General features: G+C 34.0%; 2 protein-coding genes across 3 annotated transcripts in view; one reads left to right on the top strand and one right to left on the bottom strand.

The window, feature by feature from the left end:
• Positions 1 to 2,057, top strand: part of LOC115879842 (piggyBac transposable element-derived protein 4-like) — a 31,790-nt gene extending 29,733 nt beyond the window's left edge. The window contains exon 3 of the mRNA XM_030896837.1: positions 311 to 2,057. Coding sequence (XP_030752697.1) covers positions 324 to 2,048 — 1,725 coding nt within the window. The 5' untranslated portion in view covers positions 311 to 323 and the 3' untranslated portion in view covers positions 2,049 to 2,057. The remainder of the gene's footprint in view (positions 1 to 310) is intronic.
• Positions 1 to 14,809, bottom strand: part of LOC115879843 (choline transporter-like protein 1) — an 86,875-nt gene that overhangs the window by 22,664 nt on the left and 49,402 nt on the right. For both annotated transcript variants that reach the window (XM_030896838.1, XM_030896839.1), the window contains exons 8-10: positions 8,606 to 8,804; positions 8,317 to 8,555; positions 5,565 to 5,794 (exon numbers count right to left, since the gene is read on the bottom strand). In XM_030896838.1, coding sequence (XP_030752698.1) covers positions 5,565 to 5,794; positions 8,317 to 8,555; positions 8,606 to 8,804 — 668 coding nt within the window. The remainder of the gene's footprint in view (positions 1 to 5,564; positions 5,795 to 8,316; positions 8,556 to 8,605; positions 8,805 to 14,809) is intronic.

Raw genomic sequence — 14,809 nt, 5'->3', positions numbered from 1 at the left:
GACCGCTATCCCCAAGAATTTTTCTTCTTAGTTTTGGTTATAATTGATCGGTCAAGACTTCCTCTTTGTATATATATATATATATATATATATATATATATATATATATATATATATATATATATATATATATATATATATATATATATATATATATATATATATATATATATATATATATATATATATATTTTATTAAATCTCTAAAATATTTATTTACACCTGACCTCAAACAAAGAATAAAATCTACTTAAAAAATATTTCATAAGGTCAAAGAATAATTGAAACTAAAAAACTAACTATTTTTTAGGGCATCAAAATATATGTGGCCTTATTTGCGGCCTGAAGAACTGGTGGAGATTGCTATGAACCTATGGGACGAAGAAGAGAACGATCCAATTGATTTTTCAGATGAAAGTGACGAAGAAAGTGAGGTTATCGAGGAAAATCTGTACAATAGTGATTCCGAGCAATCAGTCGATGGAGACGATCCAAATGAGACTAATTGGGAAGAAATAAAAGACGACGACCATCGGTTTTATGTGGGTACGGATAACTCCACTATATGGATAAATAAAACAGGTGCTATACCGTCAAAAACAAGAGAAAAAAAAATAATTTTCGCTGGCCCTGCCCGTCACGCAAGAAATACGCCTACGGAATTAGATGCATTCTCCATTTTTATCACGGATAATATCCTGGACGACATTGTTAGATTCACAAATATATATATAGAAAAGAAAAGATCAATTGCTGAATATCACAGAGAAAGAGACAGTAAATACACTACAAGGGCCGAAATCAAAGCTCTATTTGGCGTTCTTTTTCTGATTTCCGTAAAAAAAGGAACGCATGCTAATGTTTTAGAGCTGTGGAGTACAGACGGTACCGGAATGATGACTTTGAGGGCTGCCTTTAGTTATAAAAGATTCCTATTTTTGATGCGTTCGATTCGTTTCGGAGCAAAAAGAGAAAAATATGATAAACTAGCCGCAATCAGGGATTTTTACACAAATTTTGTAGAAAATTGTCGAAATAACTATTATCCTGGTAAATTTACGACAATCGGTGAAATGCTTCATCCTTTTCGTGGCCGTTGTGGATTTATCCAACATATGCCCCAAAAACCAGCGAAATATGGATTGAAGTTATATGCTCTTTGCGATAGCAATACCTCTTATACATGGAATTTTGAAATGTATTGTGGGAAACAAACAGATGGACCTTATGTTGTTTCAAATAAACCAACAGATATCGTAAAAAGGTTGATTGATCGTTTAAAAAACACCAATAGAAATTTGACGATGGATAATTATTACACTAGTTATCCACTTGCGCAATACCTTCTTGAGAATGGCATTACAATTCTTGGCACAATGAAAAAAAATAAAGTCGAAATTCCAGCGGAGTTTCTTCCTCATAAAGCCCGTAAGGTAGGATCGTCGCTTTTTGGATTTAAAGACAACATAACCATTGTTTCCCACGTACCTAAAAAAAATAAGGCTGTCATTTTATTATCAACAATGCATGATGCCCGAGAGGTCGATCCAGAAACCGGCAAGCCTATTATATTATTAGACTACAATAGAACAAAAGGCGGAGTGGATACGGTTGATCAAAAATGCGCTTCGTACTCGACCCAAAGAATGACAAAAAGATGGTCTCTAGCCCTATTCTTCAGATTTTTGGATATCGCAGGTATAAATGCAGAAGTTATATTTAAGGCTAATAATCCAGAAAAGGGTGAAAAAAGGAAATCTTTTCTTACTAATTTAGCATTTGGTCTTATGGAAGACCACATGAAAGAAAGGGCCAGTATAAAAACGCTTCCTAGAGACTTGCAAGTTTTTCTCACAAAATATGCTCCAGAAGTAACGCCAGCAGCCAGAAACGAGAAACGAGTTGGACCTTGCCATGCTTGTGGAACCCATAAAAATAATAAGACTACAATTTTTTGTAACTTATGCAACAAATTTGTTTGTAAAAGTCACAGCGAAAAATTAGTCAGTTGTATTACTTGTATACATCCACCAATGGAAGAAGACTAAACATTTAGACAGACCGTTGAATTTTAATGGTTCAAAATTGTTTTAATACAAAAAAATTGAATATCTAAAATGTTGTTTCCTTTTGTTCTTTTATATATAATATATTCCGTTTAGTATATTTTTTAAGATGATTAAACAAAAGCAAAACAAAAAGTTTAGATTTTGTAGGACAAAATCTTATCAGGTAAAAATCACATATTGACAAAAAACGAATGTATTTGACTAAAGCTCCGCGCGCACTGAATAGGTATCAGCGAGAGCGAGCAGCGCGAGCTGCACGACCGGTCGGAAAGTCGATTGTAGCCGCGCACGGGAGTCGCACGATCGACGGTCAGTACGTCACCAGCATAAATTTGAGCATAGACGAGGAGAAGTTTATTCAAATTTAGTCAAATTCATTAGGCATTTCAAAAAATTATAAAGTATTATTACTATTTATATTTTTATGCAACTTTTTATATTTTATGCTTTATGATGGAAATTGATGATTATTTAGATCTTAACCAAACACACATTAATATATTTAGATCTTAACAAACCACATAAAATTAGTGAAATAGAGTGGAAGATGGGGATAGAATATACTACATGACTCTTAGCTTGACCGATTTTAACAAATTTGGTATAACTCAAAAGGGTTTAATTTGTTCTTTAAAAACAAAGCTAGATATGAAAAATAGTCAAATAAAACTTTAAATTAAGATTCATCTCATAAATCCATCACAATCTGGCAGCGCTGTCGCTATCGCTTGTCACACAAAGTTGATTACGTGCATCGGAAATGGTTTTGCGATTATCATACATAGTTTCGGAGATTCGCGGTAGCAATAGGTAGTAATAAATGTGTAGGTACATACAACAGTTTTTTTTCATTCATAGTCATAAATCGAAAACTATACAGGGTGGGTCAAATTCGACGCTTTTAAATGGAAACACCCTTTTCTATAGGAGACAGACGAAAACTAATATCGGTGTCTGGAGCTCAATTTTCATCAAAAATATGATGGTGAAAACCGCACATCAATATCTGTTACCGTTTCGGAGTTACGGGGTGTTTTTCAAAATGTGCATTATTTTAACAAATCGCTGTAACTTTTTTGCTATGGAAAATTGCCATTTATTTCATGAAAACATTTCCAAAGCACCTTTTTACGTAGAATTTAATGGTTTAAGTATAATTTTTTTAAAATTAATAATTTAAGAATTATCAACAGAAAAACTGATTTTTTATTTGGGACACCCTCTATATTTTTAATTAACTGAAAAGAATTTAAAATTACCTTTCCAAAAATATAGGACACTTGAGATTTTGTTATAATCCCCTTCGAAATACAGAATTTTTAAAAGTTCGCCAGTTTTAACTAGTAGGCTTTGGACCCCTTATTGATGATATGCCCTTAATTGAACTCGAAAACATATTTTTCCAGCAAGACGACGCACCGCCTCTGAACACTGAAGTTATCAGCAAATTTTGCAGCCAATTTCAAGAATAACTGAATAGCTAACCAAGATCCCAGCCGTTGGCCGTCGAGGCCGCCTGACTTAGTGCTTATGGATCTAATCCTATGGATATATTTGCGGAAGAATAAAGGTTCCTTATTCTTCCGGATAATCTAGACAAGAATTAGAAATACTTAGCAGTTAAGAGAAGGTATCTTTCAACCCTACTGAGTTAATGAATTCCGCTTACAGAGAAATGTTCAAAAACTGCCCCGTCTGTCCATAACAGAAGACGGTCGATATGTCGAACACCTGTAGCAAAATCTCATGTCTTGGTTTGCTATTTATTTTTATTGTTATTAGATATAATTTAAATGTGTTGATGTTGGTTAAATATATTTTAAATTGTTATAAAATTCTGCATCTCTCATAGCAAATATTATTTTCGTTTTAATTGATGCTCACAGCTAGAATTTTTTTGCATTACAGCCGATGTCGTTCAAAGCCTACTTATTTAAAGCAAGCGAATTTTTATATACTCTATATCTCGAAGAGGAATCGAGCAAAATATAAAGCGTGTTATATTTTTGGAAAGGTAATTTTAAATTATTTTCAATAAATTAGAAATATACAGGGTGTCCGATATAAAAAATCAAATTTTCTGTTGATAATTCTTAAATTAATAATTTAAAAAAAAATTCTACTTAAACCATTAAATTCTACGTAAAAAGTTGCTTTGAAAATGTTTTCATAAAAATACAACATTTTCCATAGCAAAAAAGTTACAGCGATTTGTTAAAAATACATATTTTTGAAAAACACCCCGTAACTCCGAAACGGTAACAGATATCAATATGCGGTTTTCACCATCATGTTTTTGACAAAAATTGAGCTCCAGACACCGATATTAGTTTTTGTCTATCTCCTATAGAAAAGGGTGTTTCCATTTAAAAGCGTCGAATTTGACCCACCCTGTACATCGTAAAAATAATTAAAAATCTGTTTAAGCTTGTCTCAATGAAGCCAACATTTCATACGACACCGACACGACATGCGACACGGTTAAATCCATAGACTTAAGTCTACGGTTGCCGTTGTGAGAGACATAGAAAAAATAAAAAATACTAATATAACAAAACTCACATCGGCAGCCATGGATGGAAACACCACATACCAGCCAACCGCTAAATCATAGCCGATAAGCACGCCTGCGTAGGTCAGCGTTTTATCTACTTTTTTCGACTTTCCACGTTGTTAATTACGATAAATAGAAGAGAAAGAATGACTAGTTAAATTTAGTTGCAACAAAAGTAATTTTGCCATTTTTTGTAAAACTCCACAAAAACAATATCACACTTTAAAATTCACATCGAATAAATACACAAGAGTAAATATTTTGAAGGAACACCGGCAACACCGAAGAGAAGACAGAGAGCTAAGCTATCAGAGAGCTGAAAGATATCAGCTCATTCTGTATTTCTTTCGTTTCAATTTCGCTTAGGCTATCTTCATCGTTAAAAAAAATTCAAACTACTAATTCTAACTAAAATACAGGGTGTTTCAAAAAACATGTGCCATCTCTTGTAGGGAGATTCCTCACGTAAAAATAAGATTTATTTTTCATATCAACATACGTCCGATTCTGCTTTGTTTCGTAGCTACAGGGTGTTCAAATCTTAATATTTTTTCGATTTATTATAATTCTCTTTCAAGCACTTTTAGCGTTTCAAATGAAATTTTGAGGGTAAAAGTTACTATAAATGCGACATATTTTAAAGCTAAAAACGTGTCGACATCCAGGGACGTGCATATGTGTTATCACTGGAATATTTTTCTAAAAAAAGCATGTACGCGACTGATTTTTTCTCTTGTTAGCCAGATAGTTTAAGAAGTTTAATGCCGATTAAAAGTTCTCTCTTGATATTTTGTCGATTTCGGCCTCCTTGATGAGATAAACGCAATTTTATTAATTTGCCTTGATCCAAGTCTAATAGCAATCAAGCAAAGTCTGTATATCTCCACTTTAATTTCTAAGTCGTAAAAATAGCATAAGCATAGATATAAAAAAACACTTACCCGTCATAATATAAGCATTCTTGGATAAATACTTAATCAGGTCTTCTAAAGGTTCAAGAATAGATCTGACAACTGCTCTCACTATAGCATTTTTACAAAGGGACAATATAAGAGTTTTTATAATGTTCATCATTGTAATAATCCATGCGCCCATAGCGACGGTTCCCAAATGGAATTTAAAAGAATTGTATATTGATGTTGCAATTGGGCTATGCACATATGACTTTTCCCTTGAAAAACAATAACAATATAGCGTCCTGGACACTTCATCTGCGTGGTCTGTATTTTAATGCATGCGATATAGATAAATATAAATGACCGATTGAAAGACAGAGAAACAAAATAAAAAGCGGTATACAGTGTTGCCGGTTTTTACGTATATATGAAAATGTATGTAGAAATCTATACTAATATACAGGGTGGTCCGAACTGTATTCCGGAAACTTCGGCGGCATATTCTGCAGATAAAAATAAGTAAAAAAGTTCGTATAAATGTATATCCTAAAATGCTTAGTTTCGGAGATACAGGGTGTAGAAGTTTCATTTTTAATTCGATTTTTTCCAAATAATTTCTGAAGTAACGTCAATATTTGGATGAAAATTGGTGTCTGAGATTTTTGTGACATGAGAAATTTGATTTGGATGTCAATATGACTCCTACTAGTAGAGGGCGCCACCTACATATTTTTTAACTGGTTTGAAGAGTAATAACTCTTCGTCCGTACCTGTATAAAACTACTAAATAAAAAAATATACATTTATGACGTTTTCCATGTGAAAAAGGTCTCTTGGTAAAAATCGCTACGAGTAATGGTTTTCGAGATATTTGGAATCTAAATTATCAATACCTGTCATCATTGACATAAATTAAACATGTTGACTAAATAGTTATTAGACTGAAATCATAAATTTTCAACGTTTTTGTGCTAAAAGTTCAACAGAAACTGTTTTATCCTAATGTTTTGCAGAAAAAATTATGATTAATTGAAAAAAATTAAAATTTCCCAAATTTATTATTTCAGTGAAATAACTATCTACTCAACGTGTTCATTTTTCGTCATTAATGACATGTATTGACTATTTCCATTCTAAATATCTTGAGAACGGTTGCTCGTAGCGAGTTTTACAAAGAGATATTTTTCACGTAAAAAGTCACAGAGATGTATATTTTTTCACTCGGTAATTTTATACAGGTGCGGACAAAAAGTTATTAAGCTTCAAAACAGTCAAAACACATGTAGGTGGCGCCCTCTACTAGTAGGAGTCATCTTGATATCAAAATCCAATTTCTCATGTCAAAAAACTTCCAGACACCAATTTTCATCCAAATATTGATGTTACTTCAGAAATTATTTAGAAAAAATCGAAATAAAAATGAAACTTCTACTCCCTGTATATCTCAAACTAAACATTTTAGGACATACATTTATACGAACTTTTTTACTTATTTTTATCTGCAGAATATGCTTCTGAAGTTTCCGGAATACAGTTCGGACCACCCTGTATAAAATCCTCAAGTGACTGACTCACTGATTAATCACGATCCTGCTCAAACCACTCAACATAAGAAGCTCAATTTTGGCATACAGGTTGATTATAGGGTGTAGAGGTTCGATAAGAAGGGATTTTTCGAAATTCCAGTTCCAAGGAGGTGAAACCATCCCTCAACTATTACAATATTTTTTATTTAAAAAACGGTCAAGTTTCCGAAAAACCGCTTAAACACGTATATTTTATTTTGTTTTTTACATATTTTAAGATTTTTTAAAAACGTATACCCTGTATACGTTTTCGAAAAATCTGGTCATTGATTAATCACGATCCTGCTTAAAGCGCTTGACGTAAAATGCTGATTTTTGGAAAACGGATTGACTTTAGGGTGGAGAGGTTCGCAAAGAAGTGATTTTTCGAAACTCGAATTCTAAGGGGGTGAAACCACCCCTCAAATATTAGAATATTTTTTTTATTTAAAAACCGGTGAGTTTTTCGGAAAAACTCTTAAACACGTATATTTTGTTTTGTTGTTTTACATATTTTAAGATTTTTAAAAATTTATACAGGATGTTTCATAAAATATGACCAATGAGTAATCACGATTCTGCTTAAACTGCTTGACGTTTAAAGCTGATTTTTGGCAAACGGATTGACTGTAGGGTCTAGAGGTTCGATAAGGAGGGGTTTCTCGATTGTTTTTTCTCATACTGACATAAATGTGAGAAAATTTTATCCAGTTTGTATGTTAATGGAAATTCTTGCTTTGCTTTATCATCACCATTACAAATGATTAATTCGACGCGAACGAAGTTGCGGGTACACGCTAGTATATACATATACTAGTTGAACCTGGCGCATCCGCCACGACATCGGGAAAAAAAATACTTTTTATTTTTTTTTAATTAAATGAAAAACAAAAAATCCGGCGAAGACAGTTTTTAGAAGAGCCAATTAGCTATCTTTTAGTAAAAATAGCAACTTTCTAGAGCAAGTCGTTACGTCAGTAGAGACGACACAGATAAACATCAGAATTTTATATTTTATAATATATGTAGATACTATTGAAATGAAGATAATATATCTAAGCTAAAATATAGTCTATTATAACTGTAGTAAATGGGTAACTAATTGTGAAAAATCAAGTTCCAACCCTAGATGCAACATTTTTCGTAAACCCCTACTTGTGCGGTTTGTACTCTTACACGTTAAAATCCAGACCACGCAGTAATAACTACATATTAATGTATCCAATTCCTACCTTGTAAAGTACCACTTTGCAATTCCTCCAGCAATAGTCATATACTGTATTCCAATAAAGAATTGAGTAAGCCATATATAAATAACGAAATTATAGGTTAACGTAAAAATTGCGATACTAGATGGTCTAAAGTAATAATAATTTTGTCCATTATTTAAGGGCACCAACTCTCCAGCTGACCAAACGTATAATGTAACTACCACAAAAATGGCTGTCAAAAGAGCAAGGGTAAAAAACAGCTACAAAAATAAATATTAGCAAGCAAATAAGATATGGACAAAATACTTACAAAAACAGGAATCAGAACTAGCTGAGGCATATCAAATACTGCTTTAGTGGCTTCTTGGAGCAGTAGTATAACTAAGCCGATTCTTTTCCTAAACCATATAAATACTATACCCAAAATGATTGTGGCAACCGTAAATACAATGGCAGCATATCTAAAGTTATATTGTTGTTGTTCATTTTGTGCAGATGCAGACAAAACCCTAGAAAAAAAAAACAATCTCTGACGGTTTAAGTGCAAAAATTTACAAATGTAATAGCGACTTTATAGGCTGGGTGCATTTCAGTTGATTTCAACAAATTCCAACCGCAGCGCTCCAACGGCAAAAATCAGAAATTATCAGTGCGTGTTGATCGCATCAAAAGAATATTAAAATTGTGGTTTTGTCATTTCATAATATTTACTAAAAACACGATCTTAAAAACACTCAGGTACGAGGATGTGCGACGTAATGCTCTTTTGAGTAGTAAAAAATAAGTGAAAAGTAGTAAAAAAGAAGTTTAAAGAATTCGCACTAGGCGTCGTGTTATGCCCCTCTAGAAAAACCCGTGATTAAAATTATGCTCGCTACCGTAGTTGAACTCATCTAAAAAGTTTTTTTTAACTGGAATAAATAAATAAATAAATAAATGCCTTTATTGTCAAAAATATTTTCAATTTGTAGACAAAGGTAAACTAACAAACAAAGTAGAAAAAAAAACAAGGTACACAAACAAACAAACAAAAGATAATACAAAACATTATATAAATAATATTGTCAGTCTTATCGTTAAAATAAACATTTATAAATGTTTACAATGTCAAAGAACAAAAAATTTAAAATAATATTCAAAAATATTTAGCCAGTTTATAGCAAAATATCAATGACCTCTAAATAAATTAATTTCGATGTCATTAGTAAATATAGCAATAGCAAACATTAGACCAGTGTTTTCAAGATCAAATTCGATTTTCAATTCAAATATAATTCATTTACGGCGTAGAAAGCCTTGTCTAGTAAATAAAAGTTCAATGCTTTGCGAAATGAAAAAAATGATGTTATGGATTTGATTTCAAGTGGCAGGTGATTGTGCATTTTTTTCGAGTTGTATAATATTGAACTTTTAACCTTGCTCCGCGTTCCTGAGTGGATAAGTGTGAGATGGCCTTTCTTGAGAAGCTGATACATGTTTACGCATTAGGCAAACGGATTCAAATATAAATAAGGAAGGAAGAGTCAATATTCTTAATTCTTTAAAAAAGTCCCGGCAATGAGTTCTGCTGTTTAGTCCTAGTGAATATCGAACAGCTCTCTTCTGGAGCTTGAAAATGCGGTCAAATTGAGTCGCACAACACGTACCCCAGAACGGAAGGGCATACCTGAGGTGCGACTCAAAAAGTGCATAATAAACAGTTCTAGTCACTGACAAGTTAAGCTCCTTAGAAACAGACCTTAATGCAAAACAGGCAGAGCTCAATTTTTTCGACAAAGCTTCGATATGTATGTCCCATTTCAGAGAATTGTCCACAACAAGCCCTAAAAATTTTACAGATTTTACGACGTCAATGGTGGTGTTGTTAAGTACAAAAGGCTGCAACGAGTATTTATACGACAAAGCTTTAGTGTTAGAAATGTTGAGACTCAGGAGGTTCGAATCGCACCAAGATTTAATGGTGATTAAGTCATTTGATATAATCCTATGAAGTGCCGTGATGTCCTTGTTGCTCCAAGTGAAGCTAGTGTCGTCCGCAAAAAGACATATTTTGCCACTGATGTTTATGTTAGCAATGTCGTTAATAAAAAGAAGAAACAAAACAGGGCCTAGTACTGAGCCTTGTGGTACTCCACATTCTATTGGCTTTCTAGAAGACAACGTGGTATCCACCCTCACAAGTTGACTTCTGTTGCTCAGATACGACTTAAACTATCCGAGAGATGATCCCCTGAACCCATAGTGCTGCAGTTTATTAATTAAGATCTTATGATTAACAATCGAACGCCTTAGAAAAATCACAGAAAATTGTTGCTGTAGAATGATGGTTGTTTAGGCTGGAGTAAACTTTATTAAGGAGGGAAAACATAGCGTCATTTGTGGACTTGTTGCTTAGAAATCCAAATTGATATTCAGTAAGTATTTCGTACTTAAACAGAAAAGATACCAGCCTTCTTTTAACCAACCTTTCTATGATCTTAGATAGCGTTGGAAGGAGTGCAATTGGGCGATAGTTAGAAGCTTCATCTTTGTCTCCTCCTTTGTGCAGAGGAATGATTATTGCCGTCTTAAGACATTTTGGAAAAACACCATTTTGGAACGACATGTTTATTAAAGTTGTTAGGTGATTCAGAGTGCTTTCTGGCAGATTCGAAAACATTTTTAAAGTTAGCCCGTCGGTCCCAGAAGAGGATTTATTTTTGATGGTATTAATTGTACTGCGAAGCTCTTCAAGAACTACGGGCGAAAAAAAGAAACTGTGTAAGTTTACATTATCATTACAGAGATAAGAAAGTGGATCATGAGGAGGACATATGGTATTAGTTAAGTTTTTCGCTACATTTACAAAGTAATCGTTAAGGTTCTCAGGCGAGGTAGAGATATTGCTAGACGAAGAAAGCTTTGTTTCTCAACTCATTCACAATAGACCATGTTTCCTTAGCAACATTACCAGAATTGACTATTCTCCTATTATAATAAAGGTCCTTAGCGGCTCTTATAGTCTTATGATAAATTTTTCTGTATAGTTTTACGTAATTGTGGAAGAAGAGACTGTCTGCGAATTTTTTTAAATGAGATAATGATAATAAATTATAATACAAATTAGACGTTCTGAAGATATCAAAATATTTGCTTTTTTATTTTTAGAATTTTCACAAATTATACTTCCTAACACTTTTAGAATGATTAAATAATAAATTTTTCGTATTCTCGCTATTTAAACCCGTGTATTTGTAAGTACCGTATGATCGAAAAAAAAACGGCGTTCAGTTGGCTGGGAAATGACATTTTCCATATAAATTGACAGCGATCTTCATTTCATAGCCATCGCTGACGCCGTTTTTTCTCGATCATACAGTACTAGTTGTTTACGATATTCTCCGATGGTGGCAGCACCGGCGGAGAATGCACCAAGCCTATACAGCACACCGTTTAGGTCATCCCGCACGATATAGTGCAGTACGATCGAAATAAACAGCAGCAAGTTATATTAGAAATGACAACCTATACCGGGTGCGTCTCAAAAGTGCCTCACCCCTATATAACTTTTTTATTTTTTCAGATAAAAAAACAGATTTGGTATGTTAGTATATTACATAAATTAAGATTGATTGAAGTATTCAATTGTTTTTTTTTTGTCACTTCCTGTTTCACCGGAAATGACTACAACTTTTGATTTTTAAATGGCACCCTTGGTATTTTTTTTACTTTAGTCGATATAAAATGACATTCTGAATAGAATGATATATCACATGTCAACTTTTGACATTTTTGCTTAATAAAAAATTTTATTTTAATTTTCAATCTAGAGTGCCATGGCTATGTTAAAAACACTAATTCTTAATCAAAAAGCCTTGGAAAAATAGATTTGATCGTCTAATGTTTTTAGTTTCTTGTCCTAGCCGGTTAAAAGATGCTCAAATCGTATTTTTAAACATATCTCAATTTTTTTCAAATGGAACGAGGGTGGCTCATTAGCATATTTGGAAAAAGCATTTTTTTACGAATAATTTGATACCACACACTTGGCATTTCGAGTCAAATTTTCGTTACAAACCGCAAGTTATAATTTCAAATAAACCATATGCGAAAATGTCAAAAGTTGACATATGATATGTCATTCTATTCTGAGTGCTATTTTTTATCTAATAAAGTAAAAAAATACCAAGGGTACCATTAAAAAATCAAAATTTGTAGTCATTTCCGGTGAAACAGGAAGTGACCGAAAACAATTGAATACGTCAATCAATCCTAATTTATATATATATACTAACATACCAAATCTCGTGACTCTCTCCATTTGACACCCGGTATAAGGGTGTCAAAAAAATAGTATATCTAACTTTGATGGGTGACAAAAAGTTCCTATAAATATATCGTCGCCTTCCACACAATCTGTCGGAACATTTTATGTTCTATATATCATCTGACATTTTGAACATTTTACAGTAGAGCGAAAAAAAGTGTCTTTTAGTGCAATCAGTCCCTACAGTGTCGTAACTGTAACAGGAACGGCTCCTATACTGTAGGAGACAAAATAAATGGAATATCTAACAAAAGTTAATCTTTAGATCACACTAAAAGACGTTTTTTTCGCCCTACTGCTAAATTTTCAAAATGTCAGTTGCGACACTTTATTTGGATTTTTATAGGCCCTAAAATGCTTTCCCTAAAGATGTTACAGCTTACACCGCTCGAAAGGGTAACTAAAAATAATATATTTTGTTTATTTTTAACAACATTGGTAAACCGTTTTTCTTGAAATTGGGTACTCTACACACACTTTAATACCAAAGCGAATGGCGATAGTGTCAAATTCCGTAATAGCCCTGTAAGGGTACTTTCCATTGCTCTCCAGATGCTCTTCGTTTAGTTCGAAACGGTGAACGGTTTTCAAGATATTTGCGTTTCAAGGTTACGAAACATCGATTTTAGTATTAGTAAAATCCGGATATTTACCATTTCACTAATGCTAAAGCCGGTCCCAGACACTACGTGCATTTGGCGAATGTGTGAACATTCGAATTATATACTGCGGCTTCGGTCACCTTCCCACACGCTACGTTATTTGTAAAAATGCGTCCAATGACAAATATTTCCAGTAGTAGGCGTTTTCCCGAAAGAATAACCGTTTTTTAAATAACAAATATTGTAATATTTGAGGGGCGTTTTCACCCTGTTGGAATTTGAGATTCGAGAAACCCCTCCTTATCGAACCTAAACCCCACAGTCAATCCGTTTGCAAAAAATCAGCTTTTTACGTCAAGGGCTTTAAGCAGGATCGTGATTAATCAATGACCAGATTTTTCAAAACACCCTGTATACATTTTTAAAAAATCTTAAAATATTATTCTGAAAAATTTTCAGAATAAATAAATACCTAAATATTGAAACTTAATAAGTAAGTACTGAAACATACAACGCCATAATATCTCGACCTCCGTCCGTTATGCTCGTAACAGGTTGAAACAGAATGTATCTAAAACAGCTGATGCGTTATTCCCCAACCTGTTTCAAACCTCCATCGACAATCGACCGATGCAGCAGCGTTCCTTTCCCACTCCGATTATCTTGACCGCCGCCCTGTTATGCTCGTAACAGGTTGAAAAACAACATATCTAAAATGACTGCTTCTCCAACCCGTTGCGAGCCTCCATCGACAATCGACCGATGCAGCAGCGTTCCTTTCCCACTCCTGTTATCTCGACCGCCAGGCGTTATGCCCGCAACTGTTTCAAAAAACCTGCTTCTTTTATATCCTATTATTTTTAAGCTGTTGCAAACCCAATACGACCATCGACGGTTTCGACCGAAGCAGCTACGTTCGCCGTAGCGCTTTCCCCACTCCGTTGTCAGTTGTCTCGCCGCCTGTATCGATGGTTGACAACATGTTTTCCATACAAACTAGTTGTTTTTTGGAATTGCTTCGAGCAGCATAGAATTTCGTGGTGGTGCAGAGCGCCGACTTCGTTCTTCGTTTAACGAGCGGCCGATCTCTACGTGTCTTTATTTTTTAGAAGTAGTACCGGTTGCGTTATGTTATTTATAAATAATTGTTATAAAATAACAGATAGTTAAATAACAATCCATCACTAAAACAAATAGCCGTAGCGTCTGTAGCCGGTCCCAGACACTACGTGCATTTGGCGAATGTGTGAACATTCGAATTATGTACTGCGGCTTCGGCCACCTTCCCACACGCTACGTTATTTGTAAAAATGCGTCCAATAACAAATAATATTTCCCGTAGTAGAGCAACGCGTATAAACAATATAAGAGCGCGCCGCTAAAACAAAAAAACACCTAAGCAAATAGCCGTGGCGTCTGGGAGTAATTCCGAAGTTGACTACGCCGCACAACGAGCTCCTTTGATTCGTGCCAGTTTACCGACAACCGCCGGGAAAATGACGAAGTACGAATGTTCGTAGAAAGTAACCTCCCACACGCTACGCGAATAAGCTCGAATACCGAATATTCGCCGAATGCACGTAGTGTCTGGGACCGGCTTAAAATA

This window comes from Sitophilus oryzae, unplaced genomic scaffold, assembly GCF_002938485.1.
Source record: "Sitophilus oryzae breed Bouriz unplaced genomic scaffold, Soryzae_2.0 scaffold_158_pilon_pilon, whole genome shotgun sequence".
In the NCBI taxonomy this organism is placed as follows: Eukaryota; Metazoa; Arthropoda; class Insecta; order Coleoptera; family Curculionidae; genus Sitophilus; species Sitophilus oryzae.
Note: the sequence above shows the minus strand (reverse complement) of the source record. Positions and strands in the feature narration are given on the sequence as shown.